This window comes from Drosophila hydei, unplaced genomic scaffold (assembly GCF_003285905.1).
Source record: "Drosophila hydei strain 15085-1641.00,03,60 unplaced genomic scaffold, DhydRS2 tig00008121-arrow-pilon, whole genome shotgun sequence".
NCBI lineage: Eukaryota > Metazoa > Arthropoda > Insecta > Diptera > Drosophilidae > Drosophila > Drosophila hydei.
Window position 1 is genome coordinate 653,633 of NW_022045832.1, and position 19,528 is coordinate 673,160.

The 19,528-nt window shown below is 43.8% G+C and overlaps 1 protein-coding gene across 1 annotated transcript; it reads left to right on the forward strand.

The window, feature by feature from the left end:
• Positions 1–1,932: 1,932 nt before the first annotated feature.
• On the forward strand, positions 1,933–12,077 carry LOC111604263 (muscle segmentation homeobox). The gene is made up of 2 exons (XM_023322259.2): positions 1,933–3,592; positions 11,327–12,077. The coding sequence occupies exons 1-2, from the start codon at positions 2,329–2,331 to the stop codon at positions 11,662–11,664; spliced, it is 1,602 nt and encodes a 533-aa protein (XP_023178027.2). The 5' UTR covers positions 1,933–2,328; the 3' UTR covers positions 11,665–12,077.
• The last annotated feature ends 7,451 nt before the right edge of the window (positions 12,078–19,528 follow it).

A 19,528-nucleotide genomic window follows, 5' to 3' on the forward strand; every position in this document is an offset into this window, starting at 1 on the left:
TCAGATTAATATATGCAGCACTTTAGAACATAGCTTTAGAAAATATTAAGAATTATGACAAATTTTTTGTGTTGTGAAATATAGTTAAAAATCTTATTTAATTTTCATTTTCGCCCATCAAATTTCACATTTCAATTAGTTGCTAAATTTTTGAAATTCTTAAAATTTTCTTTCTTTTTTTTATGATATATAATAGATTATTTAATTTATATGAACATTTATTGTGCTAAGCATATATATTTATAAAAAGACATTTAGAAATTATTTCATTTTCGCTGAGTATCGCAAAAAGATAATTTACTATTGGCAATGAAATACGCATATAGCGAATGAAAGGATTTTTCCGCTTAATTTATTTATTAAGCGGCTCTAATTAAGTTTATTATTGGCCAACAACGGCTTCATTAAATATACTTACGAACCAGCAAACTGCCAACTTTCGCCCTGCATTAAGCAACCCAAGGCAACCCTACTGGGTCCCGGCGCGAAAGCATGGCAACAATGGCCGGGCGAAACTTGGGAGCCAACAATTTTCGCATAATAATCCTTAAAATGAGTTTAATTTGTAAAGTAAAATTGTAACCAGAGACAGACAGAGACGGAGAAAGAGAGAGAGAGAGAGAGAGGAGGACAATGCGTGCGAGTAGGACAAAAAGAGCGCTGTCTTTTGTGCCATTTATAAAATATATATAATGAACCCCAAAGTTGGGCTTATCCTGGGCATCCCTTTGTTGTCGCTTATTGGAGTAGACGGGTCGCGCTTGGGGGGTGGAAGATTTGTTGTTTATTTCGGGATGCTGCATATTTCAGATTTACGTGTGATTGATTTGCCATGCTGGCTACTCGATTTATGCGTAACGATAAGAATTTTATGGTTTATCTTTGAGGTGTGCGCCGTAGGCATAAACTTCGTTACGTTTCGTGTCGTTTCGTGCCGTTTCGTTTATTTTTTCGGCCAGGATTCCTGTCGTGCAGAAGAAGAGGCATAAAAAACATAATTTCCTGGCAGAGATTGCAGCTTTGTGATAAGATGCCGACGTCAATGAATTCGCTTTTCATCATAATGATGGGCTTATTGTTTATTATTTGTGCGTTGGCTCTCTCTCTGTATGCTGGTAACCGGGGAGCGGAGCGGCATTTATGAAAATATTGCACATACGCGGTGTGCGCCCGCTTGGAGCACCAATTAAATTTTCCCTTAGCTCCAAAGACGGAAAAACTGGCTCCAAAACGTAAGCAGACAGCGCGACGACGCGGCCGCCAATTACGTTGACAGCAGAATTTAATAAGAAGCGGCAAAGCGGCAGGCAAATGAAGTCATGAATGTGGAAGCTGTGACGTGTCAGAGCGAGATGGCGCTTAACGAGAGAGAGAGAGAGAGCAACAAAAAATCCAAAAGTGGAAACGAACGAGCGACGGCTGCGGCGGCTGCAGCACCAGCGGCTGCTTGTTATAAAATGCTAATACGCGCAGCAAAAACGCTTTGAAGATTGAATTATTCAATAATAATTAGGCGTGCGAGCGGGACAGCGCATAAGGCAGCAGCTGCGAACAATGCTGCCGTCTCGCTTGCGTCACAAAACTCACCACACTGGAATGAACAGCGGTAGAAAAGAAGGCGGCGCAAGAAATACAACAAAAGGTAAATAAGAAAAAAATGAATAGAGCGCTGTGCGAGAGAGCATAACCGAAACAGTTAGGCCAATAAAAATGGTGTCGCTGCATTCGCTTGAGCAGTGCGTGCGAGTGAGAGAGCAACAGCGCTGCGCCAGGCCGGTTTATCAGCCACCACCAACACCACCACCAACAGCAACAGCAACAGCAGCGAGCAGGTTTCCCATTTGCTTATGTGTGTGAGTGCGTTTGTGTTCGTTTAAGCAGCAGCAGCAGAGCTGTGGCTGCGCCGCCGTCTACGTTCAGTTGTAGAACAGACGTGATCTCAAGAGGACGTGTTTCTCTCGAGTCTCAGAGCCGCCGAGCATAGTCGCAACGTGAATTAAACGCCACATACTACAGCAAATGAGCAAGCCGCGTGCGTGCGTGTGCATCTGTGTGTGTGTGTGCGTGTGTATTAGTGAGTGTATGTGATGAACGAGCGAATTAATTAAAAGATAATCAAAACAAATTAACGACACATATATTTTCCACTGAGCGACCCGTCAAGTGCCAATTTGAACTCGCGCGCACCTCTCTCGCCAGTGCAATGTTTTAATAAAAACAACAACAGCAACAGAAACAGAAACAACAACAGCAATCAACACTCAATCAAATTCAAATTCAAAGGAGATAGCACAGTGAATCCAGTAGCAGTTGCGAATCGCTGGCTTTATGTTAAAGCTGTCCAACAACACTGTAAACGTGAACGCAGCGAGCGCAGCAACGACCAGGAGCACGAACAGGAACAGGAGCATGACAGTGACTGGTCTACGCCAAACGATGACCAGCCCGACGGTGCCGCCAACCACAACGTTCAGCAGCTCCGGCAGCAGCAGCACCACCAGCCTGAGCAACACGCTGACCAACGCCGTCGCCGTTGCTGCCGCCGGAACTGGTGCACTGCATCCGCTGGCTAGCCCAACATCGCCGTCGGCCTTGCTGCTGGCACATCAGCAGCATCTTCTAGCCCAGCATCAACAGCAGCAGCAGCAGCAGCAACAACAACAGCAACAGCAACAGCAGCAACAGGCACTGCAATTGGCTGCAGTGCATCCAGCGCCACATCATCTGCACAAGAGCAGCTCCAGGCTGAGCAACTTTAGCGTAGCCTCGCTGCTGGCGGACACGCGGCCACGCACACCCAACACCAGCGATGGACCCACGAATCTCTCCAGCTCTGCAGCCACATCGCCCATCTCTCAGAGCAGCGCAGCGGGCACGCCGCCGCCAACAGCTCCACCAGCAGTGCCGCCCACGCATGCATTTCATCCCGCCGCTGTGGCGCATCACGCCCACTTACTGCATGCCGCCCATGCGGCGGCGGCAGCGCACGCCCAGCAGCAGCAGCAACAACAACAGCAGCAGCTGGCCATGGCGCACCTGCGTCAGGCGCAGGCCGATGCACGCGCCACCTCTCCACCCGCTTCAGCCTCCGCCAGCTCCACGCCCAGCTCAACGCCCGTGGCACATGCAGGCGTCATCAGCTCCACACCTGCCAAGAACGAAAGACACTCGCCGCTGGGCGGCAGCAGCCATACGGACTCCGAGCTGGAGTACGACGAGGATATGCTGCACGAGCACGATGTGGAGCACGACGAGGAGGAGGACTCCATTGTGGACATTGAGGACATGAATGCCGATGATTCGCCGCGCTCCACGCCCGACGGCCTCGACAGCAGCAGCAAATCGCTCGAAGGCTCGCACGGCGGACCGCCCGGCTCAGGCGTTGGCTCCGGCCACATGCCCACCACAATTCTCTCACCCGCAGCCTTGGCAGCCAGCGGGCATGTACCCATACGGCCAACGCCATTCAGCGCCTTAGCTGCCGCAGCCGTCGCTTGGGGCGGCATGGGCGGCGGCGTGCCCTGGCCGGGCGCGCGTCAAATGCCGCCCTTTGGGCCGCCGGGTCTGTTTCCAGGACAAGGATTTGGTGGAGGTAAGTGTCGATTGAATTGTAACTGATGCAAAAAGTTAAACGTAGAACTGAAGACAAAAAGAAAACAAAAATTTATATTTAGCGATTCTCAAAGAAATTGAAGCGAATTCTTCATTTTTGAGTTAGGAAAATATATTTTAAGTGTAGCACGTGTCAGGCAGGTGTTAATCTTTAGAGATAATCGCGCCAGTGGTTGCTTTTTAAGCAACAAAAACTCTTATATTAAGTATTCATCAACCCAGTTTAGCTTTGTTATTAATAGTTATCATTTGATGGCCCGTTGACTCCATTTTGTCTCGCTCTCTCTCTGTCTCTGTCTGTCTCTCTGTCTGTCTGTCTCTCTGTCTGTGTGCAGTTTAATTGAATTAAACCGACCCGCGCCTTAATAGGCAGCAACGACAATGGCTGCCAACGGGTGCCATCGATGCTGCGGGCGCTGCCCCCCGCCTGCCGCATCTGCTGCCGTCTGGTAGTCAAAGTGCGTGGCAATTATTCTCGCGCTTTAAATGAAACAATGAAATATTTTTGATTGCGCTGACCATTTGCTCGTATCATCCACAAAATTATTATTATCATATATTGCTGCTGTTGCTGTTGCTGTTGCTGTTGTTGCTGTTGGTGATGTCGCGTCGGTTTTGATTTAACTCAATTGGCTCGTCTGCTTATTCATTGCATTGGCGTTGGCTTTTTGTTTTTATTATGTTTTTTTTTGGTGTTTTCCGGTCTATGTCAGCCCCCCAGGCACAAGTAGTACATATAGCACGTATTTATGTGCATATATAGTTAGATAGTGAGCTGAACTGTCTGTCCAGACTAATTGAAGCGAGTCTGGCAAAGGCTGTGCCGATTTGTATCTGCATGCACAGTTCACACTTTTCTTGCATTTTCCGGCATCAGACAAAAAGTGGCCGAGCGCTGGCAACGCTTGCAACACTTGCAACGCCGTTGGTCACACCTTGCTGCAGTCCAGCGCCACCGCGCCAGCAGCCAGGACACAAAAACTCCGACGGCTGACAGACATGTGAACTTTACACGTTGGGGCAGAAAAAAAAGCCCAACGCGAACTTTGCATTTCCGCCCCGCAATAACAATAACAGGCAGCAGTTTTTTGTCTGCCTTGTTGCTGCTGCATTGTTTTGCAAAGTTGTCAAGGGGCAGACGCCCATGAGAGGCGCCACATTCAGGTTTTCATACGAGGTTTTCTGGGTTTTTCCTTTGTGCAAGCTTCTGAGGCTCGACACAAATTACTTCAATAACAATTAACATATGAATGCAGCTGTCTTAAAATACCTCTAAAAATGAGAACTTGGAACAATGAAGCAAAAATTAGAAATCATTAGAGTAAATTAACCAAGAAATTAAAACGATTTCATAAGCTCGACAGCTGCTGCCCAAGCAGTCATATAACAGCCTTAGTCGTTAAAGAATTCACACACAAAGCTCTAGAATACTAAAAGACTGTTTTCAAAATAAAGTGAATATAGCAAAGCCTTTTAAATAAAACTTTATATGTGAAATAATATTTAAATTAACTCTAATATGCGGCCAGATTGGCTCTGCTGAAATCTGATTTGAGGCATGAAATATTTTAGAAATGTTATTATAATTTTAAAAAATCCTTTAATAATGGTCGAGGACTTCTGGAGTGTTCTTCTAATCATACAATATTAATTTTATATAATAAAAATAAAATTATATAAAATGTTTCAATGATTGTTGAGCACTTTTAAGAACTTCTTTAAATCATATAATAAAAATGTTATATAATAATAATAATATTTTATAAAATATTTAAATTATTTTCGAGGACTTTTGAGAAGTTCCTCTAAGCATATAGTAAATATTTTATAAAACATGTTAATGATTGTTGAGGACTATAGAGAATCATATAATAATAATTTTATTTAATACTAATAATATTATATAAAACTTTTTAATGATTGTTGAGGACTTCTAAAAACTTCTTCTAATAATAAATATTGTATATAATAATATTAATAATATTTTATAAAATATTTAAATGATTTTCGACGACTTCTAAGCAGTTATTCTAATCATATAATAGTTATTATATTGTATTCGAGGTCCTAAACCTTTTGTCAATCAGCTATTCACACTTGATTCAAATTGTCTTTAAACTGACAGGCGACAACAGCAGCAGCAACAATAAGAATAATAACCAACAAAAAACTATTTCAAACATTTGCCGCTTATTTTGTCATTTGCTGTCAACTGTAGAACACACACACACACACACACAGACACAGTTCAGTTTTGGTACAACTTTATTTCGTTTCATTTTGGCAGCTGTTTTTATTTTCCTGACTTGGACCCATCCTCAGCAGGTCTCATTAGCGCAGCAGGTTGCAGGCTTTGTGCTCTCTCTCTCTCTCTCTCTGTCTCTCCTTTTCTTGTTCTCCCTCCATACCTTATTCGTGTGACCTGTGCCGCTATCTGTAGCCGCATTATGTCAAGTGTTAGGTACTTAGTGCCTTAGGGCTATGTATCTGTATTTGTAGCCGAGCCCCGGCCAGGGCGAACGGTAGCCATGCGTTTTGCTTTGAAATCGGGCTTTATCAGCGGCGCTAGTTTCATGTTTGTTTCATGGCCCATTCAATTAACTGAAATACCGCAGGCTGGAATCTTAAATGGACTGCGATTAGGGAACACACAGGAGCACAAAGAAAACACAGGTGAAACTTGAGTTTGTGTGGCCTCAGCCGAGGCTCGTCATGGCTTTATGCTTTTACGGGGCCTTGCAATTGATTTACATTCACATGCAGTTGAAATGCCTGCGACGGGGCTCCATAATTTAACTAATTGCAAAGCGCAGGCACGTCACGTACCTTATGGCATGGCCCACTCGCTGGGGGGTGGACAGGTGGGGCGGCTAATGCAGCTGCAATTCTTGGCAGCCATTATAGAAATTAATTTTCAAGCTGAACAAACGAGCAACAACTTGGGAGTCATTGCATAAATACAAACAACAGAGCCAGCAAATACACACACGCACACACTCAGCCAGAGTGGCTGTGTGTGTGTGAGAGAGAGAGAGAGCGAGATGGAGGCACAGCAACTGGCAAAGTTGGTAGGTGTGGCATGTCAGCTACGCCCACCTAAGCACGCAATTTTTATTTGCAGCCAGGCAGCAATGTAAACGTTGACAGACGGCGACAGCCGACGGCTGCTGGGCAAGTGGGGTGGGTTGGAGTTGGGTGGGGCAGACGCAGGGCTGCGGCACAGGACGGTTGCAACGTGCATGCGTTTTAACACCATTCGCCAAAGGCCGCAGCGAAGACGCCAAAAGCTAAAATAATATTTGCATTCTGCACGCCATCTAACGTGCATAAGCTGTACTAAATACACACACACTCGCACACACACAGCATAGCTGCATGCAATACAAGTGTGCTTGGGGGTTGGGGGCTGCGCGGTCTGCGTTGAGGTGTGCTGGCGCAGACATTTTGATGTATGTTTTGGTAAATAAAATTTATTTGCATTAAATTACCAGGCAGACAAAAGCAACAGCAGCAGCAGCAGCAGCAGACAAAAGGGGAGCAGCAGGTAAAGTGGGCTGGGGCCAAGGGGCGCTGAGTTGTTGCCAATGACTTGCATATGTGCCACAAGGTGTTGCTACCGTATACACTCGGCTCTACGTTTAGACAACGGCAAACATTTGCTAAATGTTTGTAGACAATTGGTAGTTCAACTAATTTGAGTCACTGTGTGTCTGTGTGCACGCCTTTCAGAATGTGCACGCGTGTTGGAGTGTGTGTGTAGGTGTGCCTATGTGTGTGTGTATGTACAGCTGAGTAATTAAAAGAGAGCTCAAGCACTTGAACTTGCTAGCAGGTGGGCAGCAGCAGTCCGCCTGAAGCTGCGTGCCCAGCCCACATGCGCTTCGCCCCTTTCGGGCAGCGGCCTCGTTATCGCTGCTTATCTTGCACAGAGGCAGCCATTGGTGATTAAAATATGCACTTCATTGCCACTGGGACAACACATTCCAATTGCCGGGCAGCTGGAAAACATGCAAGGCGACAAGATTTGTCCGCAGATCGCGCTGCTAACTTATCTATGGCAGCCGGTTTTAACACGCTCTTTGCTAATTAATAGGCTCTAATGGGCCGGTTCTCATGCACGCCCCTCGCATGCCTTGCAATCAGGTTTACATATTAGAAATACGCACCAAAGAGCCACTAAAGCTTCAGACTGACGAGCAGCACCTTGCTCCAAGGTCTACTTCAGGCAGTTGCACTTATTCCCTTGCCTTTCGCCTCTTGATATTTGACTTCTCATCTGCTGACATCTTTATTGAAAAGGTCTCTATATGTATACCATATTTCCATTCATTTTCCACAGTTCCTTTCGTTATATATATATTTGTATCTGTGTCAATGGAAAGTTTCTGAATGGTTTATCACTTCTTTGCATCAGTTTATTCTCCCGCACATGCATTTTTCAACTAATTTGGCACTTTGCGCACCTCGTTCGCCTACTTATTTGGTGCTAATTAAAATCCTTCATTATGAAATCAGCTGCCCCAATCAACGGCGGCAACAGCTACGCCGGGATTGGCATGGGGTCCCCATAGCAGTGCTCGTTTGACCGTAAGCGTGTAATTGCATTAGCCAAACGTTCGTCTCGCTTTTGCTCCAATCGATTGCAAAATGCTTTTCACTGCAAAAACTCTTGCCAAGCCCCCTTGACAGCTGCCCCGCCAGCACCGCCTGCCCCACCTGTTCATAGCTGCTGCCTATTTGGCTATGCGAAAACGCTTTAATGAAGAATTAATTGCCAGCAATTTGCAGCGCAAATCAATCCACCGTTGTCACCGTTGTCGATTCGTCGTGTCGTACCGCTCCGGCCCATAGGCCGCCTAGGCCCGGGACTACGAATTGCCATAGAGGCCTCTATGGGCGATTGCCTATGCGATCGATACGCGTAAATTTCACAATTGCTGCTTGTTTGTGTGTTGTTGCTGTTATTGCTGATCGAGTCTTATATGTCGTCGTCGTCTACAATACACCGGAGAACTCAAATTAATTGAAAATCCATTACAAACATAGGCTAAATGTCACAATTGGCGTTTGTGGCATGTACTTGCTCTGGCAATGGCGACGCTGGCGACGTATTGCCCCAGCAACAGCCAGCAGCAACAACAATGGCAACAACAATGCCTATAAAAGCACAAACAAGTCTCGCACTCTGGTTTGGACGTGCGTGGCCGTCTTCGTCTCCAGCCTGCCTGCCAGCCAGCCACGTTTCCATGCCCCCGTTCCGTTCTCCATCGCCGTCTCGGTCTGCCTCGGACTCGCTCTGTATTGGATCCGTTGCAGGTTATTTGTGCAACAGGCGGCGGGCCAAGCGATTGGCCAAGTTGATCCGTGCACAATGCGGACTGTGGTGGGGCGAGCGGCGCAGCCATTCCACTTGCTACAGTTTTTTGTGCTCTCGGCCTGCAATGGAAACCGAAACCCCATTCCAGCAATTTAGCGACAAATGAGCAATTAATTTTGAAATAAATGCAAAGCGCAAACGGTTTTAGAAAAAGTGGAATTCACTGTGAATACGTATTTCAGCTTATTTACGATTCACTTTGGTGTTAATTGCCGATGGCCGGGCCAGAGCGCTTGATAGATCCATTGTGGACTGTCAAAATAATTATGGCCAAAGAACCAGATATTATACAAAATGCTGATGACGATGCGAGCCACCAAAAGACATGTGACAAAGGCAGTCAGAGCTGTAAAACTTGACCGCATCGTTTATATGCTAATTTGCCAGCTAATTTATGGCCATCACAACAAGAGCGACAACAACAGCAACAATAAAGCCAAAACAAAAATAATAATCATAAAAATAACTATGTATGTTATGTGTACGAAACACAATCAGAAATGCTCGAAACAGAAACATACGAAAATACAATATATTTGTATGTATATTTATAGATGCATGCGCTCGCGTCTTGAAGTCTGTAACAAATTTCTCACTGCTGCTGAGGCGCATCCTCAGCAAGAGCAACAGCAACAGCAACAGCAACATCATCATGATCGTTATTATAATGATTATCAATATTATCTGGGCTTTTCACATTTCGTTTCACCTTGTTAGGCCATACAAAACGCTTTTACCCGACTGCATTCAATACGAAACACACAAACAAATTAAATAATATGCATATAAATATATAAGCGAAGCAGCAGGAAGCGGGAGCACGGAGCAGGGAGCAGGGAGCGGGCAGCAGGGGGCAGTCAACAGATAAGGCCCGCAATCTGTACGATCGAGCTTGGCGCATTAACATAACTTTGACATGTCACACTAATTACTTAATGAGCTGATCAGCCCCACTGTCCAGATGCAGATGCCGATGCCGCTGGCGATGTCGCTGCCAATGCTGTCCACTGTGGCATTATTAGTTTTATTGTGGCAGAGCCAGAGGTGAGGCGACGCTAAACTCTGCGATCAAACGAGTTGGGCATTTTTTTATGGACAGGCAGCTTTGACATTTATTTGTTTATTGATAACATAACGTGACACAAAATGTGTGTGTGAACACAGACATCAAGGCTTGTGGTATGTGGCAGACATGTTGTCGGCTGGGAATCTGTCAGTTGCAGCAGCAGCAGCAGCAGCAGCTCAGCTTTTGCCATTTGTAGAGTTGCTCCATCTGTTAACTAATTTTTGTTTTGTTGTTTAACGCCTCATTTGGGCTGGCAGCCAGCGAAGCATAAAATCAATTACAATGCAAAAAAAAAAACGAATTGAAGTTGCAGCAGATGACAACAATTTTCGGTTTGTCACTCAACAATTTCAATTCGTGTAATTATGCATAAAATTAAAGCGTTGCATCTCATTTGCCTGGGCCTTTATTTTGATTCCTGCCTTGCAAAACAAAATGCTCCATAAATTACGCGTGCCTGCGCCTGCCGACTGCAGACAGCAGAGTGGCTGCCAGAGCGAGGGGGGAGGCATGCGGTATGGCTGTATAGTACTTGGCAAGGCTGACCCGGGGATGCATCTTTAAAATGCCATTTGCATCTTTGTGGCTTGGCGCTGGCAGGCCCAATGGCAGGCTCATTACTTTCATTAACAACACTCCAAGTGGATGCCACAGGCGCACGATGCTTGGGGCAGCTGCATCGGCGGCTGCCCTAACCCTGCCCCGCACAGCGCCAGCTCCGTGCGATTGCTTTATAAGGCATGCACGTTTTTTCTCTGCTCTTCGTTTTTTTTTTTTTGCATTCGCTGTTTTTTGCTGCTGCCCAGCCGGTCTTTGTTTGCCAAAACAAAATGCCCAAATTAAAATTGTTTTGCAGCCGAGAGAGAATCGAACTGGGGACATTGCATTTCCCGTCTCTACAGTGACTGCAGCGGCTGCGGCTGTGGCTGCGGCTGCGGCTGCTGCTGCTTTGTCTGACAAATAGTTTAGACAGCAAATTTATTGGCCACTTAAAGGAGTAATTACCGTTTGCTGTAGACGTTGCCGTTGTCGGCTTGTTGTTGCTGCCGCTTTTAGCCATGACAAGGCCAAGGACAGCCGCAGACGGACAACGCCTGCTGACAGCAGCTCATTCAGCGCTTCAATTGTATGCAAATCTTGCGGATTCAGTTGCTTTTAATTGGACCCAGCAGCCCTCTCTCACTCGGCTTCTCTTGTCTGAGTAGCTACAACTAGATTTACTTATGTAGACATCCGACTAATCAACACCCTCTCGATTCTGTCTCTTTCAGATGCCAATGAGCCGCCTCGTATCAAATGCAATCTGCGCAAACACAAGCCCAACCGCAAGCCGCGCACGCCCTTCACCACACAGCAGCTGCTCTCGCTGGAGAAGAAGTTCCGAGAGAAGCAGTACCTGAGCATAGCGGAGCGCGCGGAGTTCTCATCGTCGCTGCGGCTCACCGAGACGCAGGTGAAGATCTGGTTTCAGAACCGGCGCGCCAAGGCCAAGCGGCTGCAGGAAGCGGAAATCGAGAAGATCAAAATGGCGGCGTTGGGACGCGGTGCTCCGGGCGCCCAGTGGGCCATGGCTGGCTACTTCCATCCGAGCCTGATGCACCTGGGATAAGTGGCGGCCAAGTTGGTGTGCTCTCATAGATAGCTGGCGCACCAGCCGCCCGATCAGCCGCAATGACAACCAAATAACTGAGCCACGCCCAGCCGCCAGCACGCCCACCGAAGTCGTGCTCGCTTCGAAACCCCCAAAATTTTGCTGTGATGTTAGCGCATTTTATTTACGATACTTCCAAATGTTTTCTGTAAAATGCACTCTGTAAATACTGTAAGCATAGAGAAAGAAAGATGAAGAGAGATCCCAAAACGAACTCTGTATATATATATATATACATATATATATAAAAAAGCAAGCGAGAATGTTTCCTAATTGTACATAGATCTAGCGAGTAACCCAATCACGAATTCTGAAGAGCCAATTTGCGTTTAGAAGTATTTGCTGTTTGTTAAATATACACTGTAAAAAAAACTTTCGAAAAAAAAAAACACAAAAAAAAAAAAATAAATCCAAAAAAATTAATAATTTATTTGCAAAACTCAAGTCAATAAATTTAAATACAAACAAAGTCGACGCAAACTTAAGCCGCAAATGATATTTGATTGTATTGAACTTTGCATTAGCCTAAGACTAGTTAAACGAACGCATGTATTTAAAAAATACTTCTAAGGAACCTAACTAAACAGCTCTAACTACGCCGTTAACTATACATTAAACCTAATATAATACGCAGCCCTATATACATAGCTCATACATTCATACAAAATACTACCATATAGTGTTAATCCTACGTAGTTGTTTACACTTAAATCATTACAAACAAAAGCCCCACAATAAACAAAAAAATCCAAAAAGGAAAAGAAAAAACAAAAAAAAAAATAAGTGGACAAATATATAATTATACGAAAAATTTAAAGCGAATTTGTTTTTTTTATTAATCTCAAGAGTTTAATACGTTTTTCCAGAATTTATTTAATTTTTGCCTGAATCAGACTTGAGATTTTTTTTTCTATTTTTGTTTAGCTGAGCCGTTGAATAAGATATTTTTGCGCTTGACAATGAATGAATCTAAATTGACTTGCATCGCATTACTATAAGCTATATAAATATATATTGAAGCCTTACGAAATCGAAGCTAGCCTAGCTCGAAATATAATCTGATTGGAAAAACTATTGATTGAGAAGTTGATAAACAGCTAATATAATGAATAGAAAGTGACAGTCAAACAGGCCAAGTCTCTTGGTCAAACTATAGCTGCACGGCCTGCCTCGTTAATTGACACCGATTAAGCTGCAGCTGATGTGAGGCTTAGCTATAATTAAATGCGTTTCATCTTTAGTTTTTATATATTTATATTGTTGAAGCTTACTAAGATCTTTAGAGTGTCAATTATATTTTTGTATATTTATAAAAAAGATGCTAATGTTATCTAAATAAAAGACAAAGAATTGACATCTAGCAAAAAGTAGTAAAAGTAGGTTGAATATAATATAGAAAAAAATTTTGAAAAAAAGTGAATCACGACACAAAGTGTTAGCAGCTTATACTTAGGCAATCGAGCGTTAGATAATAACATCTCAAATCTAGTTGCTAGCTGCTAAGCTATGCACAAATATGAAATCTATTTGATTCCTGATTGTTTATTTTGTTTGATGCTGTTTTTAGTGCGGGCAATCAATCGGTCGAATTTCACAATCGTCTAGCTGAGTGCGAAATGCAAAAGCGCCAGCGCGTGCTTATCAGCGATCAATTAATATTTAATTAATCAGGCGAGGGCCTGAGAGGGAAACGCTGCGATCGGCGCACATGGCGTATGCGTACTCTTGTTTACGCTCAGCAGTCCGCCTATGTGAGTGTGTCTTATGGAGGTTAAGCACAGTACATCACAGCACAACAATCATCATTGCGATCATTATTAGCAGATGTAGCAGCAAGCCAACTGAAAGATTATTAAATTGTAATTTTTTTCACTCTATGCTATTTGTCGAGTGTCAGACGGGTTCAATAACAGCCTCGCGGCGGGCAACATGCTGTAGCTATAGCTTTATTTATTTATTTATTTCTTGTTGACAATGTGCGAGCGTTAATCGTCGACGTTGTTGTTGTTGTAGTTGTTGCTGTTGCCGTTGCTGTTGTTATCGCTCTGAATTAAACCCCAATTAATTTAATTACAAATGGAAATAACGCGCCGTTGGCAGCAGCAGCTCAAGTCGAAATATGTCAAAACTTTTGAGATTTTTGATTTATATTATTTTGCCATTTGCTAACAGACGCGCATGCATAAGCCAGTCGCATGCGCTCAATAAATAAATTAAAATATTATTTGCCAGTTTGGCGCTGATAAGCGAAATGCGTTCGTATTTTTCACAGAAACGCTTTCGTTTATTCGGACTGTCATTAATTATAAATTATAACAAAGTGGGCACTTCCGACATTTTTATACTTTAACTTCTTCTTTTTTAATTTACATTTGATCGCTGTTTAATTGAACGACTGAAATCAGCTATGAAAACTGAGCAACTCAGCACTCGAGTGCTTTGCTATTGCTTATTGATTACGTAGGAAATTAGTTTTTATTGACATTTTATTAGCTGCAAGTCAAATACATTATTAAATTGTAATCACATTAATTATACTTCAGTTTTGATAAATGTATTGTCGTCTGTATGCAAATTTTGTACAGCAGCCGAGTATTTTTATCTCGCATGTCAAATCGATTGTCTCTGCAATTAATTACTCGTATATAATTACAGCGTGGCCCACGCTGACGCCGACGCCGACGCCGACTCCGATGCCGATTCAGACGACGTTGGCGTGGCAGTTGCTGTGGCGCCCTCGTCTCTTTATTAATTAGCCCTGATGCGGCAGCAGGTAGCCACAGGTGGTGCTGCATGCAAAACGCTCCGCGGCGGAAAGTGCAACGCGTTAATCAAAACGTAATCAAATCATTTGGCAAGGGTCGAACAGGCGAAGCCTAGCCGTTGCACCAACAACAACAACGACAACAACAACAACAACAACAACAACAACATTATAATCACAGCCTGGTCGCATTGAACGCCCGCTGCGCGTTGTCGGGCTCGGCAATTAAGCTTTATATCTGGCCTAATGGACCGAGCGCCGCCTGCGCTGATTGCGCGCATTTGTTAAGCGTCGACGGCGACGCTCACTCGCTCTGCACCCAATCAAATATGAAGCTGTATCTCCCAGTCCAGCCTCTATCATCCACCGTCTACCGTCGCCGTCTACCATCGACCGTCTCCCTATCCCCCCAAGGCGCTGGGCACAGCGTGATATTAACGCCCCACCGTGAGGCGGCGCATTTACAATGATAATATTTGTGCTCCAAAGTTATCAATGAGTGCGCCGCGCTCATCGAACGGCACATTGAATGGGACCAGTGCTAACTGTAGTAGGTGATTGCCATGAGAACTTTATTCTCAAATACTACTCGAGCTGAGTCCACATAGAGAGTATAAATAAATGTAAGCAACGATTTGTTAGTTCTCGGCTGCTTATGCGTTTTATTTATAAATATTCAACAATGTGAAAACCAAATGGAACGAAAATTAATCAGAGTTAAGTTATAGATCCATGCATAATTCAGCCACATTCCAAAGATTAGATGCTTGTTCCAACAGTTTCCAACACTAATTAGAGTACAAATTATACTTAATATGATGATTGATGCTAAATGAATTGCTCTTTAGCTCAATCGATATGGTATAGATTATATTATTTAAGCTTAAGCGTAGCTTAAATTAGATCTGCTGTATTAATATGAGCATGGAATACGAATACCCTAGTTTGTAGTTGTCTCAGATGACATATAACTCTGTCTATAAAACTTTTCTCAATTTCATGTATTTATTTATAAGAACAAGTAAGCGATGAATTTATAATGAGGGAACCACTTTGCCAGCCATAACATATTTAATTAACACCATAAACTTCCCCGGCGGAGTTGCAAATGAGCTCATTATGAACTGATTATGCAATGCATTGATCATTTCAACTGCGTCCCCAGACTTTAAATACATTGTGCAGGGGTTCGTAAATGCGTTTTTCACACTAAGAGCGACTCCAGCAACCACAGCGAAATTGGCTCACAGCATTGAGATGGAAATTAATATACAACGGAAAATTCGTTCGTAAACGTAAGCGAATTGGAAATCCGTTTACTTAGCCTGCTTCGGGGCAGTGATAATGTTAAGAAGAGCCCACTCATTATAGACATGGTAATAATAGCTGGCTGGCTGGCTGGCTGGCTGGCTGGCTGGAGAGGGGCACTCGCAACTCCGGCAGACGGCATGGCGGAGCACTGGCCACTCGACGTATGGGAAACATTCACAATTACCGCGAATAAATTGAGGTAATTAGGTAATAAAAATAATGTTTTCACCTCATTACGGCAGACAGGCATCCGCGGCCAGCAGCTGCTCGTCAATTGGGCTCTGCCACTTTTTCCAAGAAGTCAGCCAGCCAACCACCTGCCGACCAGCGCACTCGCGCCCCAACTCCACGCAACTCCGAACTGGGGCACATACACATGCGCCCATGGGCGCAGCTCACTTGCAGCTAGATCAATATGCAAACACACATTCAGACGTCATTAAAAATCACTTTTAGGAAAAGTGTTTTGCATGCCCTGCAATCGATATGAGGTATACTAGACTTAAGCTCAATAAATTCTAATTTAAGCAAAGGTTTTATTTTAAAATTTACATTTAAATTGCACCAATACACAACTAGAAGATACCCTATAGTTTTTGATAGAAAATTCCTTACTTGATACATAAAATTAATAATTCCTATGTGAGCTTAAAGGGTATTAGGGCATCTCTTCAAGTGTTTTCACATCAGTGTAAGTTATTCCATAAGCTATGTACCCGTCCCACATTTAGAGTATTTCCCATACTCTTCGCTCACACTTGGCTGTGGTCAGTGGCCTGTGCCACTGGCGGGTGACAGAAGCATTGGAAGTGACTTTTATCGTCGCTGTAGATTATGCAAATTATTAATTTTTCATGGAATTTTCAGGTCAATTACAATTTTCCCTGCCACACACTTTGCTCGACCCGAACTTTTTATGTGTCCACGGCTATTTTCGCCTACGTCGAGCCGGACTGGACCCTAGCGCATATATACATATATTTTAATGGCTTAAGTAAGCGGCTTTAATTGCCTGAAAATGTGCGCGTAATTATGATATATAAGTGCAGGAGTGAGTCGGGTATTGTGGGTGCTGCTTGTATTCACAATTTTCGGTTTTTTATTGTTACTATTCAGGTTCTTGCGAGGCGTTTAATGAGTGCAGGCCAATTCAGATATCTTGCGGGCTCCTGGCTGCTGGGTCTCCTGCATTAATTTTGTGCTTAACTGCAAAAATTCCGGGAAACAAAATGTGTAGAATGCAATTAAACAAAATAGCGTGAGATACGCGTCCGATATGCGGCTCGCAGGCAGAACATTGTCGTCGCTCCCATGGCTGAGACTGAAACCTAATTTCCAAGTTTAGAATTCTGCGGAAAACCGTTGCGAGAGGTGCACGGAGCATTCGCCGTGCTCCATATGCCAACATCTTCGGCTCCATCTCCTGCGGCTGCCCACGAGCCAGCGTTTTACGTTTTTGAATACTCAATTAAATTTTTGTGCCCACTGCTTGATTGTTGTTGTTTGAGTTGTTGTTGCTGTTGTTGTTGCTGCTACAGTTTCGCACTATTTTCAATTGAATTAAATGCAGTGGCAGTGGCAGTTGCCGTTTGCAGTTGCTGCTTTCTGCTTGCTGCTTGCATTTTCATGCGAACAATTTCAAGGAATCGCGCATATCAAGCGCGTCGACGTCGCTGTCGCCGTCGCCATCGCCGTCGTCGTCTTCGTTGCCGGCACGCTCCGTTTGGGCGCACAATTAATTTGCGCCCCAAAACGAACGCACGTATCTGTGAGATACATTAGCGAAAGTGTAGGCCGCCACCGCTGCGCTCGCAAATACAATTTAATTTGGCATACCCTATGAAAGTATCCTAAGCCAGGCTCGTTAAGCTTGTAGCTTGCGGCTTCGAGTCGGTTCTAATAGACTTTTCTTTGGCTTAAAACTCATTTGACTGAATTCAATTGCGGCGAACCGTGAACTATGCCTTCTATAGTGTGTTTGGACTTCGGTTAGTTTAGCTCTGTTTCCATTTTAATTCATGGGGCCGCACTGTGTGCGACAGAGACGCCAGCGAAATGCAAAATTTGTCTGAAGATTTTAATCGTCGGCATGCGCGCTCAAAACGGCTCCAACAACAGCAGAGCAGCAAAGCAAAGGAGCTGTAGGGGCAGCATAGACCAATGATTCCGAGATCCGTGCCGGGCTGTTCCCATTGAGTGGGACCAGGCGAACGTTTTCTAGGTTGCGCCAACTTGCTAGCTTCGGCAGCGGGCGGCGGCATAGGGCGGGGCATGCCTGGCTGGGCAGAGCAGAGCATGTAATGCTTGCTCGTTTCTCTAGTGCCATGGTTGTTGTTGCTGCTGCTGTTGCAGTTGTAGCTACAAGACAATTCACTTTTGTGCGAAATTAAGTGGCATCTGCAGCATGGCATTCCACTTGACTCCACCAGGGGCAGCTCCCTCTGGGCCACAGCTCCTCTCAGTGCAGCATCTGCATCTGTAATTGTGTGTGTGTCTTTGTGTGTGTGCATTTCTCGCTCTTGTGGGCAATAACTAATTACATTCGCAATTATTTCATGTTTTGGCCAATTTAGTGGGACAAATTTATCTGCGCGGTGTCATCTACTTAGAATTGATGGCTTGCCATATGAATCTGGTAGATGTTGCTCTGATTGTTGCTGCTGCTGTTGCCATTAGGCGCCCCGGCCTACATGAATGACGTTGATTGTTCTTTGCCAAATAGAAAAATTTATCTATCTGTCTGCCAGTTGTTGTTGTCGTTTCTAATGCAAAGCTGTGTAAAATGCAATTATTAAGCAAATTAGCGAACATTTAGATATTCCGGCTAGATTGCCAGCCGCCCACCGAGGGCGCCATGGGCAGCTCAATGGCTCATTCATGAATGGTTCCAACTCCAACTAGGCAACCACCCAGCAGATTATTTCATTAAATTATATGGCTTCCGTAAGATAAACACTGATTGCTTTCAACGGATAAATGGCCGAGATAAGAGTCTTTATCATATTCTTATTAACTAATCGAAGATTTTTTATTCACTTATTATATGATTATAAAGTTTCACAGAATCTTAGGAATAGAAAATAGTTCTATTATAATAATAATTAATTCAGCATCTAAATTATATAAGATATTTTTGTGTAAGATAGTAAATATTGCTTAATGGAAACTGCTTTATCAGTTAAATACGTTTAATATTTCTATATATATATTTTTAATATATAAGAAACTTCCGCTTAGGCCCTGCCTATTTGTCTTCATCATTTACTTGCGTAATCTAGCCCATAATCTTTAATATGATTTTCGTGTATACAAAGTTTGTCTCCTTTTATTTTATATGTCATACCCTCAACGCTATATATATAAGTGTGCATATATGTTTTTAAGTAACTGTCTGTGTTCATTTATTGCTTTACACTTCCAATTATAACTCAAAATCCGCGCCAACTTGAAACAATAAAACTCACAAACACACAGAAGCCGAGATTTATGCCCACGCACACAAACACACACCTACACACACACAGGCACAGACACACACATACAAGCAAGCACTCACATGCAGAGAATTCACCTTAATTCAAGTAGAAGCGATTTAACTCCCCCGCCTTCATTATGAAATTGCTGTTCTTGTTATATTTTATTTTATACGAACTTAATTTCGCTCAACTCGACCACATGCACATATTTTACAGCACACACACTGACACACCGACTCACACACACACACACACACATGCGAACACAAAG